At 44.4% G+C, this 19,623-nt stretch overlaps 1 protein-coding gene across 1 annotated transcript in view; it reads right to left on the minus strand.

Moving 5' to 3' along the window:
- The window catches only part of mindy4b (MINDY family member 4B), a gene marked incomplete at both ends in the record, with an annotated part of 119,840 nt that overhangs the window by 45,334 nt on the left and 54,883 nt on the right, over window positions 1-19,623 (minus strand). The window contains one exon of the mRNA XM_084309715.1: window positions 1,368-1,487. Coding sequence (XP_084165841.1) covers window positions 1,368-1,487 — 120 coding nt within the window. The remainder of the gene's footprint in view (window positions 1-1,367; window positions 1,488-19,623) is intronic.

Below are 19,623 nucleotides of genomic sequence, written 5' to 3' on the forward strand. Positions count from 1 at the left end.
TCCCGGAATGCTGGGGCCCACAGGTGACCAGTACAGCAGAGCATGGCTGACACCTGGCAGACACTAGGATAAGACCGACCCCGCCCGGCGTGGCCAACGCAACTGCCCCCTGTAAAACAGACAGGGGGTGTGCGTCCTGGCCATAAGTCACAGAGGCGCTAGAGGGACTGACCGCCCGAGAGCAGCATTCCACTGGCCCACCACAGGTGGGGCCTTCCCCCCTGTGACCACAGGCCTGCCCCGTCACCCTCTCTTGGGGGTCTCTGGCTGCGTCTAACCAGACGAGCCCTCTCACCGAGCCCCCCAGGGGTTACAGGGACCTACATGCTGACCAATACCTCAGTACTGTCAGCTCGGACGAGGGAAACCTACATAAAAAATCCTCCTTCCCATCTGTACACATAGAAAACGCTGTTTCTATGCTGTTCCGACAGATCCGGGGACATAATTGCAAAACGTGTTTAGTCCCTTGTTTGAGCCAAATCTGGGTTGAACATGATTTGTGCTCCCTCTGGTGTTGTGGTCGTGGAATTCACTGACCTTTGGGAAGTATTTCGACATGTACATGGGTAGTGGTGTAGTGTATCTTGTAGACCAGGCCCATTGCAAGTTGCTGTACTCTGTCGTCTACTCTAAGCCATCCTAGGTTGTCAAGATGGGCAGGGGTAAGGTGGGTTTTAGGAGTAAGGTCTAGCAGTAGTCTGACCAGTTTGTTTTCGTGATGTTTGTAGTGAACTAGTAGTAGTAGTAGTAGTAGTAGTAGTAGTAGTAGTAGTAATAGTAGTAGTAGTAGTAGTAGTAGTAGTAGTAGTAGTAGTAGTAGTAGTAATAGTAGTAGTAGTAGTAGTAGTAGTAGTAGTAGTAGTAGTAGTAGTAGTAGTAGTAGTAGTAGTAGTAGTAGTAGTAGTAGTAATAGTAGTAGTAGTAGTAATAGTAGTAATAGTAATAGTAGTAGTAGTAGTAGTAGTAGTAATAGTAGTAGTAGTAGTAGTAGTAGTAGTAGTAGTAGTAGTAGTAGTAGTAGTAGTAGTAGTAGTAGTAGTAATAATAGTAGTAGTAATAATAGTAGTAGTAATAGTAGTAGTAGTAGTAGTAGTAGTAGTAGTAGTAGTAGTAGTAGTAGTAGTAGTAGTAGTAGTAGTAGTAGTAGTAGTAGTAGTAGTAGTAGTAATAGTAGTAGTAGTAGTAGTAGTAGTAGTAGTAGTAGTAGTAGTAGTAATAATAGTAGTAGTAGTAGTAGTAATAGTAGTAGTAGTAGTAATAGTAGTAGTAGTAGTAGTAGTAGTAGTAGTAGTAGTAGTAGTAGTAGTAGTAGTAGTAGTAGTAGTAGTAGTAGTAGTAGTAGTAGTAGTAGTAATAGTACCCACCCTCTCTGTCTCCAGGGCGTAGGACAAGTCTGAATGAGGCTCTCTGAACCTGAAGAAGGATTTCCTCCATTCATAGTTGAAGACGTGGAAAGTGCCACCAAACAGAATCTTCCTTAGATTCTAACAAACACAAAGACAGAGACAACATCAACATCAACACTACAGAGCACTACAGAACCATGGGAGAGACAGGATGATATGATTAGGATTCAAACCGGTGACATCTTTCTGTATTTGACCCCTATTTCCCCTGCTCCCTATGAATAATGTACATTAAGCTACTGTGTGTGTGTGTGTGTGTGTGTGTGTGTGTGTGTGTGTGTGTGTGTGTGTGTGTGTGTGTGTGTGTGTGTGTGTGTGTGTGTGTGTGTGTGTGTGTGTGTGTGTGTGTGTGTGTGTGTGTGTGTGTGTGTGTGTGTGTGTGTGTGTGTGCGTGCGTGCGTGCGTGCGTGCGTGCGTGTGTGTGTGTGCAGCATGGATATGTAGGCAGGTAAACATTCATTTGCACATTTATCTACTCATTTGCACAACACTACTTTCCATATTCCTGATGTCCTGTATTTGTTTACATATTTACTTGAACATTATCTTAGTTTTTAGATTATAATTACTTTAACTGTTTATACTTGGGATCTCTGTATATACTAAGTTGTCTTGAGTTTATTCAGATAGTTCACAGTCTAGTAGGGCTTACAGATGAAGCGTTTCACTACCATTGCACATGTATATTGTTATTATGTATGTGGCAAATTAACTTTGACTTTTGACGTTTTGACAATGTATCTAGAGAGGGAACTATTAGCCTTCAAAGTCCATAATTTTATAAAAAACACCAAGCTTCTAGTTGTTTTTCTGTAGATATCTGTGTTATAGGGATGATGAGCTAGCTAAACCTTTGTGATTATAGATGCATTATTTATCCACACTAGCATCTTTATCCATTCTCCTACGCAAGGACTGGAGCAGGGGTCACCAACCTGTAGATCTTTGGGACATTTCAAGTAGATCTAACCTCTAAGGCCAGATTACACTTTCCGCATCCACAGGTGCGCGCATTGGTATGCGTGACATAGTACATTTCGTCACTGCTCTTGTCAGCGTGGACGTCCACACGGCTATCCGCGTGCCTCCCAGATTTTGTGACTGTGCGGATACCCCCATGGATATGCGTGCCGACTATTCTGTCACTGGCCTGGAGTGTGATCCTAGTGCGCATGTGTGGATCACGTACACTTACAAACACCAAAAATTTACTATAAACAGAGCCGCGTGCACCTATGTGTCAGTTTCCGAGTATATGAGCGCCTTAACACTTTGAGTGCCACGTGTATTGCTTATCCTTACCCCTAGAATGCCAGCCTTATAGTCGTTTCCACGGTCGTTTCACTATGTTTGCGAAGCTGTGTGTGTGTTCTGTATTACAGCTGTGGAGACATGGTGTGGCTCATTTTGTCAAACGTTACTTGTAGTGCAAGATGGGAATAATCGTTTGTTTCCACACGCTGTAGTTTGTAGTTTATTACACACTAAACATCGCGCATTTCCAAGAGAATCCAGTCTTTTTTCATAGATTGCGAGATAAAACGCGCATCACAAAATCATCAAGAGGGGGGGGGTCGTTTTAACTCAAAACTCTGACCGTGTTTGCCGACCATGTTTTTCGTCCGGTGAAACACAGAACTGTGATAGTTAGAAAAACACGTTTCAGATTAGGTAAAATAGACATAGAATGTACCTTACCTTAGCCAGAAGGTATTCCAAGAAGAAGAATTCCAAGGGTCATCGCGATTACCAGTGTATATGTCTATACACATTTCGATGGTCAAATACGCTTATGCAACGGAATTCCGAGGCGAGCAATGTGAATTTCTGTTCCAGCAGGAGGAGGGGCCACTAACAAAGGAGAAATGAAAGTGAAGCTGACTATCAACTCCAAGCCATTGCAGTACAGACATGGACGATACTGCCACCTGGTGATAGTCGATCAGCATTGCAGTTCTAATGTGTGGGGACGTGCCAAAATGATGCAGATCGCTCCCGGCAAGTCTGTAGAGCGGGGATCAAAGTAAAAAGATCAAACGATCCAAAAACTTAATATGTCGTTTTTGGCACTGAACGCTTGTCGAGCAAAAACGTAATATGTCGTTTTTGGTACTGAATGTGTTAAGCATCATACGGCCCGACTGCGCGCTGTCACGCACTCGCGGCACTTTGACAGCTGACAGTACATTGCTGACAGCTGACAGTACGTCCCTACTTTGGAGAGTGGTGTAGTAGTCATGGCTGAGCCACAGGAAAAAAAGGGCAAAAAACTACAAATTTTACCCAGAATGGGAAGAACAATATGTATTCACTTTAGTTAAAGACAAATGCGTGTGCTTGCTGTGTCGTCAAACACAGGCCCTGTGTAAAAAATGGAATTTGGAGAGACACTACCACACCAACCACCCGATGTTTGAGGAGAGCTACCCGCCAAAGAGCAGCCTGCGTGCAAAAAAAGTGGCAGAGCTAAGGAATGAACTGAGAGCACAGCATCAGCTCTTCACTCGGCCAGTGGATCACAATAAGGCGGCTACAGAGGCATCCTTCTGTGTCAGCCACCTTTTGGCTCAACATAAGAAGCCTTTCACCGATGGAGAACTCATAAAGGAGGCCATGGCCATCACCGCTGACACTTTATTTGAGGGCTTCAAAAACAAACATGAAATCGCTGCAGCTCTGTCTCGTGTGCCACTGGGTCCCCCAACTGTTACACGGAGGGTTGAGGCATTATCAAGCGGCGTGGACAGGCAAGTACTGGAGGACTTGAAGTGGTGCGAGTACTTTTCGTTACAGTTTGATGAGTCGGTAGATATTGTGGACACACTGCACAGCTCGCTATTTTTGTACGGATGTCCTTCAAAGATTCAACTACAAAGGAGGACTTTCTCACCTGAAAGAAAAAACCAGCGGCCAGGATATGTACAAACAGTTCAAACAGTATGTGCAGGAAACCGGCATCCCCATTCAGAAACTGGTCGCGATGACCACAGATGGAGCACCTGCAATGATTGGTGTGCATGCAGGGCTTGTGTCACTCTGCCGTAATGACCCTGACTTTCCTTCTTTTCGAAATTACCACAGTGTTATACATCAACAAGCCCTGGTTGGTAAAGCGGTGGACTTTTCCCATGTCACTGGTTGTTAAAGTGGTTAACTCCATCCGCGCCCATGCACTCCAACACCGGCTTCGCTACTGGAGGAGCTGGAGGCTGCCTACGGAGACCTTCTCCTCCATGCAAATGTCAGGTGGCTAAGTCGGGGTAAGGTCCTGCAGCGCTTTTTGGACTTGTTGCCTGAAAGCAGACCATTTCTCTCAACAAGAAAGGACAGCGACTATCCAGAATTGTCAACTGATGCATGGCTGTTGGACCTTCGGGTTCCTAACGGACCTGATGGCGAAATTTAACACGCTCAACTGTGACCTGCAAGGGAGAGAGCGGGACTTGCCACATATGTAGAGCTCCGTGAATTCCTTCAAGGAATTCCAGGAGGCTTTCCAGCCAGAGCGCTACTGTGTCCAATTGGACAAACTCTCTGCTGAATTTGACAGACGATTTAAGAGCTGGACGAGATGGAGAGCATCCTCTCCTTCATTTCAAACCCCTTCTCGCCTGTCAACGTGGAGCAGGTAGCTGAGAAATTCGAGGAGGTGTTCAGTCTGCCAGCTGGAGTTGACATGGAGATACTGGATCTTCAGAACGACATCGTACTGAAGGCAAGGTCAACAGACAGTGACTTCTGGGGCCTTGTAAACAGTGACACATGTCCTCTTCTGTCCTCCTGTGACCTCATGTTCAAGTTCAAGTTTGTTTATTATTTGTCACAATAAAATACAGAATACTTTACGATGAAATGCGTGTTTCTGTATGAGCCCCTGCGAGTGTGCTTCATACAGTAAAAATAAAAGTAAGTAAAAAGTTATTAAGAAGTAGGTAAAAAAGTAAGTAAAGGAATGTTCAATATACATATACAATACAGAGTAAAATGGGTAACAGTGAGGTACAATGCAGAAATGAGGTACAAAACTTAGGGTAAGGTGCAAATGAGGTATGAATGTAGTGCAAATCTCTTTAATAATAGATAAATATAATTTAGTGTCTAAAGTGAGTAAAGTGGGTGTTAAGGTGAGTGTTTGTTTAAAGTGAGTGTGTACATGTGGATGTGTGTGCTGTGAGTGTAGATGATGGGTTGTTACATAGTGTCATTGTCATTGAGCATCCTGATGGCCTGGGGATAGAAGCTCCTTCTGAGTATCTCTGTACTGGCCATGAGACTCCGGTAGCGCTTGCCTGACCGCAGCAGTTCAAAGAGGCAGTTGTTTGGGTGACTAGAGTCTAGAGTCACTGAAAGTGAGGGCCTACTTTGGGTCTACCTATCTTTGTGAAATGGCTTTTTTGCAAATGAAGCTGATCAAATCCAAGCACAGGAGCCTCCTCACTGACTCACACCTCTCTGACTGCATGAGGTTGGCCTTGACAAGTTATGAATCCAACTTTAAAGCACTGGCTGAGAGCATCCAGTCACAGCCATCTCATTGATTGACCTAAGTACAGCACTGTTTCCAACTATAGTTGTATAGTTGTAAATGGTAAATGGTAAATATTGTACAGACACTGTTTTTGTTATGTGGAATGACAGACCCAGTTTTGTAATCCACTGTTTTGACTCTGGGAATAGACAAGAGAGGACCCATTTTATGTTATGTACATGTTTTTTTTTATACTTGCATACATGTCTTACACTGGTGTTTTATTTAAAAAGAAAGTTTTATAATAACCTTTATAATTTTCAAAAAGGTTTTTATGTATTTTATACTTGCAAAAGTTCTTAGGTTTGTATGTTTTGTGTTAAAAAGTTTGTATCAACATACAAATGTAAACCTTTATTAAGTATAGGATTAACACTTTGAGTGCCAACGACGACTTTAGTCGTCTTAACTCGCCATGCGTTGAGTGCCAATGACGAGTTTTCTCGTTATTTCTTTTATTAGCAATATCCATAAATTTTTCATCCATCCAGCCTGACGTTATCATTGGGAATGGCTCTGAGCTCGAAAAGGGAAAATACTGCCGCCTATTGTCTCCCGGATGGTATTGCACATCATTGGATTGGATTGGCTGAAAAAGTGCATCGAAAAAATAACTCCGGTCCACGTTTTACTTCTGGGGCATGCATCTGGATACTATTGCATTGACTGAGGGGACTGGAAGAAGCGTTGATTATCTGTTTCGGAGTATAACGTTGGATCAATAAACACGATCGATATTTGGAATGGCAATCAGGAATTGGATTCATCTTTTTGCAGAACATCTGATGTGAGGTAAGGACTCTATGTTAACAGTTTTGGCTTAATCAGATGTTTTTTTCACAGCGATCACAACGTGTGTGTGTGTGTGCGTAACGTTAACGCTAAGCACGGCATGAATAATAGATTTTTCAGCCCGCTTCTCTAGCGTGCATAAGTACAGATATACTATCAATAATCAAGCGTTTATTTGAAAACGATTAATAAATCAGCCGAGAAATGACAACGTGTTTTGTGTATTCCACTAAAGGGCTATTATCACGTAATTTCTCTGAAATTACTAGAACTCTCCGAAACTATACTCGTATTCAAAACGGTATAAAACGGAAATGTACCAATGAAAAAACTATCCGTTTCGTACATGTTGACTGCAAGCAAGTCATTGATAAGCGAGGGGTGTTTTAGACCCATAGCCATAATTTAAGATATAGTTTAAGCCTTCGCAAATTTCCCAGACCTCCCATTGACTAAAGCGCTGGCACAGAAGGGGTTATTCTGGTCAAAGGGGCGTTCAAGTTTCAAGTTTCAAGTTTCAAGTTTCTTTAATAGTTGTCATACAGAAGTACAGAATACTTTTGTACAAAATGCTTCTTACTGTTGCGCTCCAGAGACTGTGCAAGACAGGATAAGTATGAAATAAAAACATAGTAAAATTAGAAGTAAAAAAAATAGGTCACAGTGTTCAGTTTAGACATATGTACAATGTTCGATGCAGAATAGACGTAGTTACCATACAATATACAATACTGTGCAGTGTACTAATATACAATACTATATAGTGCAAGGCAGAAATGGAGAAATGGGACGAGGTGCAATTTAGGTACAATTCACAGTAGGTGTACGAGTTGTAGTGCAAATCCTTTATCAATAAATATAAAGTGTAAGTGTGTTTGTGTGATCTAAAGTGTGGAGAGTGGGTGCTGCAGTGTGTTGTTTGTTTGAGTGAGTGTGTGCGTGTGGGTGTGTGTGCTGTGTGCATTTGATGGTTGTTGCATAGTGATTATTGTTCGTTTAGCGATTATTGTTCGTTTAGCAGCCTGATGGCCTGGGGATAGAAGCTTCTTCTGAGTCTTTCTGTGCTCGCCTTAAGACTCCGGTATCGCTTGCCTGACCGCAGCAGTTCAAAGAGGCAGTTGTTCGGGTGGCTCGAGTCCTTAATAATTCTCTTAGCCTTCCCCTTGCACCGCTTGTTGTAAATGTTCTGGGGGGTGGGAAGCCCCCCTCCAATTGTGCGTTCGGCTGAACGTGTCACTCTTTGTAGTCTGCTACGGTCTTGTGCAGTGCTATTCCCAAACCAGGAGGTGATGTTGCCGGTCAGGATGCTCTCTATTGTACATGAGTAGAAGTTCCTAAGGATCTTCTGACTGACTTGGAACTTTCTTAGGCGCCTGAGGAAGTAGAGGCGTTGTCGTGCCTTCTTCACAACACTGTCAATGTGTGTGGTCCATGTCAAGTCCTCGGATATGTGGGCTCCGAGGTACTTGAAACTGTTCACTCTCTCAACCGGTGCCCCGTCGATGCTGAGGGGGCTGTAGTCCGTGGCACGCAATGTGTTAAAAATGAAATCCTACTACCATTATGTGTTTCATTCTTTCAATTTGTATCACTTTGAGAGATTGAACGCTGTATCTATTGGCTTAAATGTGGGTCAAATTAAATTATATCAATTGAAAAGTTGGTGACACTGGACTGGAGGATGAGGGGCTGTAAATTGCATTACATGCCCTAGTCTCAACGTTCTGTCTGTCCATCCTGACTCGTGGCATTTCTCTAGCCATATTGGGTGATAGAGGGTCCTGATAGCGGTCGACCCTCTAGCTGAGGTTGGTTGGCTACGAATACGACATGAGTCCTCACCGCCGTGGACTGTCTCCATGGAGGACAGGGATGGAGAGCGAGGGGGAGATTGTTGGGAGTTTAGCAGGCTGTAACGTACAGGCGTAGAGACAGAGGTGTTTAGCAGGCTGTGATGTACAGGTGTAGAGACATAGGTGTTTAACAGGCTGTAACGTACAGGCGTAGAGACATAGGTGTTTAACCAGTGGCGGCCGCCACTGGGGGGCGCTAGGGCGCCGCCCCCCCTCAGGCCCTGCCCTGGTTATATGAGAACAAGAACAATTATTTTTTAGTTTTTTGTTTTATAGCCCTATAAATAATATAAACATGTTTAAAATGAATAATATTTACTCATTTTAAGTATGTTTGTGTTTCCAATGCACAATATAACGTTACTATATAAAATAAAAAATACTCGTTTTCAGGAACAGGAAGTGACTCACTTTTTTTTTATTTTTTTATTTTTTTGTATTTCTCGGCCCGGGCTAGACGCGATATCGCTCTGAGTGCGCGTCACTGTTGGATCACTGTATCCGTCACAGCCAATCAGTGCGTAACGCGTTGTGCGTTGAAATATGACTATTATGTTGGAATCCGGGCGCGATTTGAAGCGGTCTAGTCAAGCGTTTAGAATTTCCGTCTAGAATTTCCATAGCTGCATTTCGCGGAGACGCTCTCTGATTGGCCTACGCGGCGATGCCAGTTTTTTCCTTAGCCACAGTTTGCAACATGTTCGAAGCTGTGTGTTGTGAACTTGTGATTCAGTCTGGAGTCTGGACAGTGGGCAGTGAGTGGAATGGATATACATCGACATCGTTTATTATTGAATGGATCTGACATCATCTGAGAGAGAGAGAGAGAGAGAGAGAGAGCGAGAGAGAGAGAGAGAGAGAGAGAGAGAGAGAGAGAGAGAGAGAGAGAGAGAGAGAGAGAGAGAGAGAGAGCTGTGCGTGTTTGTGTTGGGCTATTGGAAACGTGGTTGCATTTGACTGACTGTGATCATATATTGATCGATGGCAATGGTGATAATATTCGCCAATGCGTGCCTTGTACATGTTTGCAAAATGTTTGGTATAGCGCCCCTAGTGGCGAAGCATCCACAAGCCGCTACTGTGTTTAACAGGCTATAACATACAGGCGTAGAGACAGAGGTGTTTAGCAGGCTATAACATACAGGCGTAGAGACAGAGGTGTTTAGCAGGCTGTGATGTACAGGCGTAGAGACAGAGGTGTTTAGCAGGCTGTGATGTACAGGCGTAGAGACATAGGTGTTTAACAGGCTGTAACATACAGGCGTAGAGACAGAGGTGTTTAACAGGCTGTAACATACAGGCGTAGAGACAGAGGTGTTTAACAGGCTGTGATATACAGGCATAGAGACAGAGGTGTTTAACAGGCTGTAACATACAGGCGTAGAGACAGAGGTGTTTAACAGGCTGTGATATACAGGCGTAGAGACAGAGGTGTTTAGCAGGCTGTGATGTACAGGCGTATAGACAGAGGTGTTTAGCAGGCTGTGATATACAGGCGTAGAGACAGAGGTGTTTAGCAGGCTGTGATATACAGGCATAGAGACAGAGGTGTTTAACAGGCTGTGATGTACAGGCGTAGAGACAGAGGTGTTTAACAGGCTGTGATGTACAGGCGTAGAGACAGAGGTGTTTAGCAGGCTGTGATGTACAGGCGTAGAGACAGAGGTGTTTAGTAGGCTGTGATATACAGGCGTAGAGACAGAGGTGTTTAGCAGGCTGTGATATACAGGCGTAGAGACAGAGGTGTTTAACAGGCTGTGATATACAGGCGTAGAGACAGAGGTGTTTAACAGGCTGTGATATACAGGCGTAGAGACAGAGGTGTTTAGCAGGCTGTGATATACAGGCGTAGAGACAGAGGTGTTTAGCAGGCTGTGATGTACAGGCGTAGAGACAGAGGTGTTTAGCAGGCTGTGATGTACAGGCGTAGAGACAGAGGTATTTAGCAGGCTGTGATATACAGGCATAGAGAGACAGAGGTGTTTAGCAGGCTGTGATGTACAGGCATAGAGACTAGAGACAGAGGTGTTTAGCAGGCTGTGGTGTACAGGCGTAGAGACAGAGGTGTTTAGCAGGCTGTGACGTACAGGCGTAGAAATAGCTCTGTGCTGGAGTGTGATCTTTATCACCAAGCTACAAGAAATTAAGAGACAAGCCGATGTGGGCGGGGCATATAAGGTGAATATGGGAATGTTGGTCATATTAATTTAGAATTTTAATCCTACCTCACCAAGAAAAAAACGATGGAGTAGGCCTTACCTTGAATGGAGTAGGCTAAACCCTGAATGGATTGAGTAGGCTAAACCCTGAATGGATTGAGTAGGATGAACACTGACAGCAGCAGGATGAACACTGACAGCAGCAGGATGAACACTGAATGGATTGAGCAGGATGAACACTGACAGCAGCAGGATGAACACTGACAGCAGCAGGATGAACACTGACAGCAGCAGGATGAACACTGACAGCAGCAGGATAAACACTGACAGCAGCAGGATGAACACTGACAGCAGCAGGATGAACACTGACAGCAGCAGGATTAATGACACCGTGTCACTTGCTGTTGGTACATATCTACAGAAGCTTGTCATACAACAGCAGACCAACTCCATCTACTGCTTAAGAGTTACATAAATAAATAACAAGGCGGTTTGCTAGTCTTTTGTAGTCTTAGACACACACACACACACACACACACAGACACACACAGACACACACACACACACAGACACACACACATACTTACTTAACTAGGATGTCAATCTTTCTCCTCTGCCAGCCACACGCACACACACACACACACACACACACACACGCACATGCACATGCACACATACTTACTTAATTAACTAGGTCAGTAAGTAAGTGTGTGTGTGCGTAAGGTAATAATGCCAATCTTTCTCCTCTGCCAGCCACACACACACGCACACGCACACACACACACACACACACACACACACTGTATTTGGGTAAGCAGCAGGCTGGTGGCAGGTGTCAGGTGACATGGTCATGTTTCTCGGTGATAGAATAGACACAAAGGGCATTCCCATTCAAATCGTTTCTTATTAAAGGATCGCTTTGGATAAAAGTGTCAGCTATGACAAAATGCAAATGTTAAGTGTTATGTCACCCTTTAAGTGTTACACCGGTTCCTGACAGGCAGCGAGCGAGCGAACTGGAGACGAAATCGCGCGCGACACTGTCCTGATATGACGCGGCGCTTGTCCGAGTGTGTGTATTTACCTGGAAGCACAGGGGCAAAGCAGCCTGTGATTCTCGACCAATAAAAAGTGTTTAGGGGCGGGACTCGGCCGCGTAATCGCTCAACTAGAGACACAGCGAGCGAATATTTGAGGGGAGAGCGACATCGCCGCTCAGTTCGCTGTCGCTCGCGGTAGGTCAGGATAGTCTGATTGAAACGAATACATTTTAATCATTTTCGCAATCACGCTCGCTCGCGTCGCTCCCTGTCAGGAACCGGTGTTATGTCCAATTATCACACGTCCTCCTCAGAACAGAACGTCAGGATTCAGGTTAAGAATCTGTGACATGCCCCTTTAACCACTGCACCATCTCTGTAAAGGGTTGGCCTCATCAAACAGACAGGAAGGAAGACATAATGGCACTAGACATAATACCATTGGAGAAGACATCCCATCCGTTGTCTGTGTCGTCTGTCTGGGTAAGGAGTGGCACTTGTTCCCGGATGCTGCTCAGCATCAAACACAGGAACTTCTTGGCTGTTTCTTTTCTTATTATTTTTGAATAACAAAACTTATTTTCCACAATATATGATACGTTGAGCGAATACCCCAGTCAAAAAAAGTATACCTAAGTACATTTTATGGAAGTATACTTTTTATACTTTTCAGGTATTCAGAAAGTATACTAAAGTTTTGAACTGCTGCGGTCAGGCAAGCGATACCGGAGTCTCATGGCACAGAGAGACTCAGAAGGAGCTTAACTATCCCCAGGCCATCAGGATGCTCAATGAACAATGAACAACAACACGCACATCCACACGCACACACTCACTTTAAATAAACAACACACTGTAGCACCCACTTACCCACTTTAGACACTAACACACACTTTATATTTATTGGCATCAATATTGATATTGATTGATATTGATTATGGCATCAATCCCATGCACCCCATTGTACCTCACCACCACAAGGTGGCACCACAAGCTAAGCTATACCTCACCATTCTACACTACTGTATAGTAGCCGACTGTATAGACTGTACAGAAGTATAGACTGTACATATACTGTATATATGTATATTGAAAATGTTTGTTTTGTTTACACTTGTTTACGTACTTGACTTTCTATTTTATACTTATATTATACTATTTTACACTATCTTGTTATTTTATCTAGCACACTCTCAAGAGCAAAACAGAAATAAGCATTTCATGCAAAAGTATTCTGTATTTCTGTATGACAACTCATAAAGAAACTTGAAACTTGAAACTTGAAATTGAATAATATATATGCCTAATATATGCTTAAACATATTGAAATTATACTTTAGATATTTAACTTTTGGTTACGTTTGCTTACCAAAATGGTACACCTTTAATACGTTTACTAAAGTACAACTTGTGGTTTTTTTAAGTGTACTTAGATTACACAGCATATTAATGTTTTCATTTGAACAGAACACTCCCATGTGCTGTAGTGTGTAACACTAAGCCTTTAAGCTTCTGAATATGTATCATGGAAAATAAAGTGTTAAATTACCACCTTCCATTACTGCTGCTGGATGGTTGCCCCTGTGATTAGCATAACATGTGATCAGTGGTGGAAAGTAACTAAAATATTCTTACTCAAGTAGCCTACTGTACTTAAGTACAATTTCGAGCTACTTGTACTTTACGTGAGTATTTAAATTTTTGGGAACTTGGTACTTTTACTCCACTACATTTATCTGAACCCATCAGTTACTAGTTACTTTGAAGAAAAGGATTTTGTATAGAAAACATGGCAAAAATATATGAAGATTATGTACTTTCAAATCTGAAGCCTGTCAACTTCAAGAGGACGTAATCAGGGCAGCATAAATGGACCATGTACCACATTAACCTTTAGACATCAGTGGATGGAGGTTTGAACGCTCCCAAGCATTGGAATACACAAACGTCATGTAGAATGCATACTTTTACTTTAGATACTTATGTACATTAAATTGCAAATACTACTTGACTTTTACTTTTAGAGCCTTTTAGACCATGGATGACTGGGTGTCATCCATGGTCGCAACTAACAAAAAAGACAAACAGGAAATACGGATATGTATAAATCCGAGAGACTTGAACACCGCTTTGAAAAGGCCATACCACCCTATGCGGACTGTCGAAGAGGTGACTGCACACATGGCAAATGCTAAGGTGTTTTCTGTCTTAGACGCTAAGAGCTCTTTTTAGCACTCCCTTTGGTCGCTACAGGATGAGGATGCCGTTTGGACTCACCTTTGCTAGTGAAGTGTTCCAGCGCTCTATGGAGCAGATCTTCGATGGGTATCCCTGTGCAATAATTGTCGACGGCATACTCATCGGAGGCGAAAGTGTGGAGGAACATGATGCAAATCTGAGGAAGGTGCTCAACCGAGCCAGGGAGGTGAACTTGAGGCTGAATCCTCACTCATTCCCCGCCAACAACGAGTTTACTCGTTATTGGGCGTCATGCGTTGAACGGCAACAACGAGTAAACTCGTTATTTGGTCCGTTTTTATTTTTTCCGATTTTAATATTCGATTCAATGTCACGGACCTGTATGTTGCCGTTAAAAGGCATACTGGGACCCAGAGGGTGCAGTACCGGCCAGATCCGGCTAGGTGGCAGTATCGAGAGTGCAGTAAACCCTGTTCCAGACCATGCGTTACATTTAAACCCCTCTGGGTGCTAAATTTAGACAGAGCCGAGTAAATCGCTTCATCCGACCACTTCGAAACGCATCTGGCACACTCGATCCATAAATTGTGCCAAATTATGTCCGGGACCAGATGGACACCAATACTGGAAATCGCAATCAGACAATTGGAATATTCTTTTTGGAATACCCCCGATCAAAGGTAAGGACTATCTGACATCAATTTATTTTTTTTATTTTTTTTTATCCTCTCTTTCTCAGATTTTTTCTCTGTTTTCTCCCCGTCCCAATTTTTTGTCGTTGTGCGCATGTTCTCCCACTGGTCGGTACAAGGGAACCATGAAGTCATCCGCACGCTTCCTCCGACATGCGCGGCGACAGCCAGTGACTCTTTTTTCACCTGGCAGCGAGGACTCTCATTGGTGAAGTGTAACGTGTGGGAGGTCACGCTGCCTTCATCAAGTCCTGCCTCCGCTGAGCAAGCGCCCAGACCTGACCTGTAGGCGTCGCTGTCCACAACGCCAGATTCCCACCCATGACTTGCCCTCCCCCTAACCCAGCCAAACGGGTTAGTATAGCCATCAGCTCAAGCCCCAAGCAATGCTGACTCCGGGAGTCGAGACCGCAGCCTCTTGCATTGGTGACAAGCGCAATCTCCGCTACGCCACCTGACCGCCAAGTTCTGACATCAATTTCAGCTTGATCCAACAATGTTTTCATATCGATCCAGCTAATCAGCGTCTGTAGTGTTCAACACGAATGCCGTTACTGGCCATCAAAGCATAAAAAAACTACCCCCCCCCTTTCATGCATTCATGATGAAACATAATACCTATTATATACATTTGATTTGGAAATAGTAACGTGTCCAGGCAAGAAACGCCAACGCTTATAGTAGAATACACGTAGCGCCCTATAACTCAGCTTTTCAGGAATTATCCCGGATCACTCCTAAACTACTTATATTCACCACGGGATAACGCGCGAACATATTCATGAAAACATTTTCTCTCTTTTGCATGTTCGACGGAAGAAAGTCACTGTCAAATGACTATAGTATTGTCTCCATACTCCATAGCTATAATATAGAATATAGATATATCTCTACAAACAAGGTGACGCACCCCTATATTTAAAGCGTGGCATAGCTAGAACGGGACGAGGCTAATCCATGGCGCTGAATGAGTTAAGTGCAAGTTCCGGCTCAATCAAGTCAGCTATGTTGGTCATGTTTTCACAAGTGACGGGCTCAGAGCTGATCCCAGCAAAACAAAAGCCATCAGTGAAATGACAGTGCCAGCAGACGTCCCAGCCCTGCAAAGATTCCTTGGGATGGTCAGCTACCTCGGAAAATTCATCCCAAACTTCAGCCAGCTGGCGGCTCCACTGCGACAGATCACAGACCTGGCATGAACAGCAGCAAACTGCTTTTGAAACGCTGAAAACACGTTTAACACTCCTGTCCTTACATTCTATGATGTCCGTAAGCCAGTGGTACTCACGTGTGATGCCTCACAGTACGGGCTCGGGACTGCATGTTTACAGGAAGGGAAACCTGTAGCCTCGCGGACACTCACTGACACAGAAACCAGATATGCTCAAATAGAGAAGGAGCTGTTAGCAGTGGTGTTTGCATGTTCTAAGTTTAACGACTTCATATACGGCAAAGCATGTGACCATCGAAACTGACCACCAGCCCCTGGTCACTATAATAAAAAAAAGCCCATACATGCAGCACCAGCGAGACTTCAAAGGATTATGTTTACAATTACAGAAGTAGGGCATCACTCTGATATACAAAAATGGAAAACAGATGTATCTGGCTCCTCAGAGTACCGCGGTGCAGCACGCTGATGAGGAGGACAGTTTTGATGCGATGACAGTCAGCTACATATCCTCTTCTTGTCTGGAGGAGTTAAAGAGACACACAGCAGATGACACAACTCTGCAGACTCTCAGTTCCTTCATCAGACATGGATGGCCTGTCAAACAGCGTAGTCTCCCACATGCCGCTCATCCCTATTTACCTTTCAGATATGAGCTGGTCATTGACGATGGTGTCATGATGAAAGGAAATTCCTCAGTCACTACAGCCGGAGTACATCAGCATAATGCACAGAGGACATCCTGGTGTGGAGCCACTAAACGGAGAGCAAGAGGCATAGTTTTCTGGCCCACACTAACAGACGACATCAACAAAGCAATACAGTCATGCTCTGTGTGTAACAGCACAACATGTCACCAGCTGAAAGAGCCGCTCCAACTACATCCAGTTCCAGACCTGGTCTACTGTAGAAGCGGACCTCTTTGAAGGCAGCCAGCAGTACATGGTGCTAGTGGACTCATATTCAGGCTACTATGAGATCGATCGACTGTATGATATCACCTCTGCAACAGTCATCATCACAAAGCTCAAGAGACACTCTCATATCAGACAACGCCAGACAGTTCACTAGTCAGCGCTTTAAGGACTTTTCTGCTCAGTGGGACTTCACTCATACAACTAGCAGCCCTGAATATCCACAATCTAACGGGTTGGCAGAGAGAGAGCCATCCGTAGAGCAAAACAACTCATGGAGAAGTCTCACAGAGATGGATCAGATGTGTTTCTCAATCTGTTGAATCTCAGAAACGTACCACGTGATGCGAAGCTTGGATCTCCTGCACAGAGGCTCATGTCAAGACAGACACGCACCACACTGGCGTCACAAGGAAGCTGCTCGAACCACACATGCATGAGCCACAGCAGGTGAAAGCCCAGCTACTCAATAAGAGACTGTCACAGAAGCGGTACTTTGACAAACCGCTTCAACCTCTGATGGAAGGACAAAGTGTCAGGTTGCAAATCCCACAAGGGTTACAACCGGACAGGGATGGTGAAGGAGCTTTGCAAAGAGCTCAGATCGTACCGCATCTGTTCAGAAGGAAAGCTCTACAGGAGGAATCGCCGACATGTTCTGCCGGTACCTGAGCCTTTCCCAGCACAACTCGATCTTCCGGTAGCCGAGCCTTCCCCAGCACAACTCGATCTGCCGGTAGCCGAGCCTTCCCCAGCACAACTCGATCTGCCGGTAGCCGAGCCTTCCCCAGCACAACTCGATCTGCCGGTAGCCAAGCCTTCCCCAGCACAACTCGATCTGCCGGTAGCCGAGCCTTCCCCAGCACAATTCGATCTGCCGGTAGCCGAGCCTTCCCCAGCACAATTCGATCCAAGTGACGCTGAACAACCGGATGCGTTCTGGACTGAGTTCAGAGGAACATGACACTCTTACAAGTGAGAGACAAGGACTTTTTGACACTGGACAGCCTCAGTTTGAGGTTCCTGGACCACACAAGGTTCCTGGACCAGACCCAGGAGGCTTTCACACTAGCCATTCGGGGTCGAATCAGAGCGCGATCGCACCAAAATAGGGTGTGATGAGAACGCTGGGGACGCTGATTCGCTCCAAACCTGGACTGCTGGAAGAGGTGGTCTCGGGTGCGAACCAGCGTCCCCGACGATGGAGCGGGCGTGGTGTGCAAGCTTACTGTAATGCTTTCATGCTTGCTTGAATTTTGGGCAGATAAAAACATACAGCAACAACTGGACAATACCCAAAAAAACTATATTTATGGGCAATTTGGCGAGTTCAGACCTCAACCAAACAAGCATGTTGAGCCTCACGGCTCAGTGGATGAAAACTTCGAGATGAAGCCACGTTACAAGCCCAAGACTTCCCTGGCTCGCATTAGGCCTGGCAATTTTTTTCCCATTGCTATGTCTATACATTGATTTCTTGTTCGAATGCATTTATTTCTATAGACCAGTGGTGCCCAACCAGTCGGCCGTGATCGACCGGTAGATTGCAGGCTGCTTTTCAAGTAGACCGCAAGATTATTTTTATATAACATTGAGTATGTTGTCACGTCGCGGCTGAGATGAGACTTGCTTTAGCGCAGAGCTTTCCTCTCATTTCATTATAGACACAGACCAGCGCGGACCTTCAATGACATGCAATTGTAATTTCATTAGACACAGACCAGCGCGGACCTTCAATGACATGCAATATAATTGACGCGAGCAATGGGCTAACGTTAGCTGCTAATTAAGTTATTCCATAACTAGGCTAAGCTAACTAGCGCTAGCCGCTAACCCTGGAAAACGTTCAAAGCGGACTCCACAACACCAGTTCCATTCGTGAGAAAAGGGGGTGGGTTATATTGACAAGGCTTGACACCAGAGGTTCAAAGATAACTTCATATTTATTGGTTATTCGTTTCCTTATATATCGGACATCCAGTTTCCATCCATGTGTTCAACTGTTGATGTGTTGACGTTAGAGTGTGACATCATTGCCTACGGCAGCTTACACGCTCAAAACGCAAAACCGGAAACAAAACCCGGAGCGAACCAAGACTGCAGTGTGTACACAAACCAGAGGGGGGAGAGGGAGGGGGGGGAGTTCGCACTCAAAGACGGAGCGAGGACGGAGCGGAGCACCCGTTCCTAATGAGAAAGCCCCCTCAAACACGACTGACAGTTGCTACAAGACAAGTGCAGGTCGTGTCAGCAGGCCGAATCCTAGATACAAGGACTATGTTCAGTGGCCAATAAAAAAATAAAAAGGGTTAAACTCAGTTGTGTTATTTGGATTCTGCATTTGGTACTGCCGGGTAGTTCTGTTTACACAGGGAGATATTTTCTTATATGTTTACAGGCTGTGGTGGTTATTGTTAAGTTGAAATATGTTACAAGCTCTGCTGTATTCTATTGCTAAAGGGAATTGTTTTATTATTTCATGGGGTATGAGCTAAGGAAAAGGGACGTAGATCAGTCACACTGTTCACAATGTTGAGCTATCACTGATCCCGTAGTTAGAGTAACGGGATGGGTATAAAATACGCATGCGTGGGAGCTGGGGATTGGTATGCCTGTCATGAGAGAGACGTATTGTTTGTATCCTTTACCGGGTTTTTTTGAGAGACAGTCGTGTTTTCCTTTTTACCCCCTTGAATGCCTAAGGCCACTTCAATGTTAACGTTAATATCGCCGAATCTATGTTTTAAATTATGGCTATGTGTCTAATCTGCCCGTCGCATTATCAATGACCTATTTCCAGTCAACATTGTCGAAGCAGATTGTTTTTTTATCGGTTCATTTCCGTTTCATAGCATTTAGAAAACCC

This window comes from Notolepis coatsorum, assembly GCF_963971535.1.
Source record: "Notolepis coatsorum genome assembly, chromosome: 1".
Lineage (NCBI taxonomy): Eukaryota > Metazoa > Chordata > Actinopteri > Aulopiformes > Paralepididae > Notolepis > Notolepis coatsorum.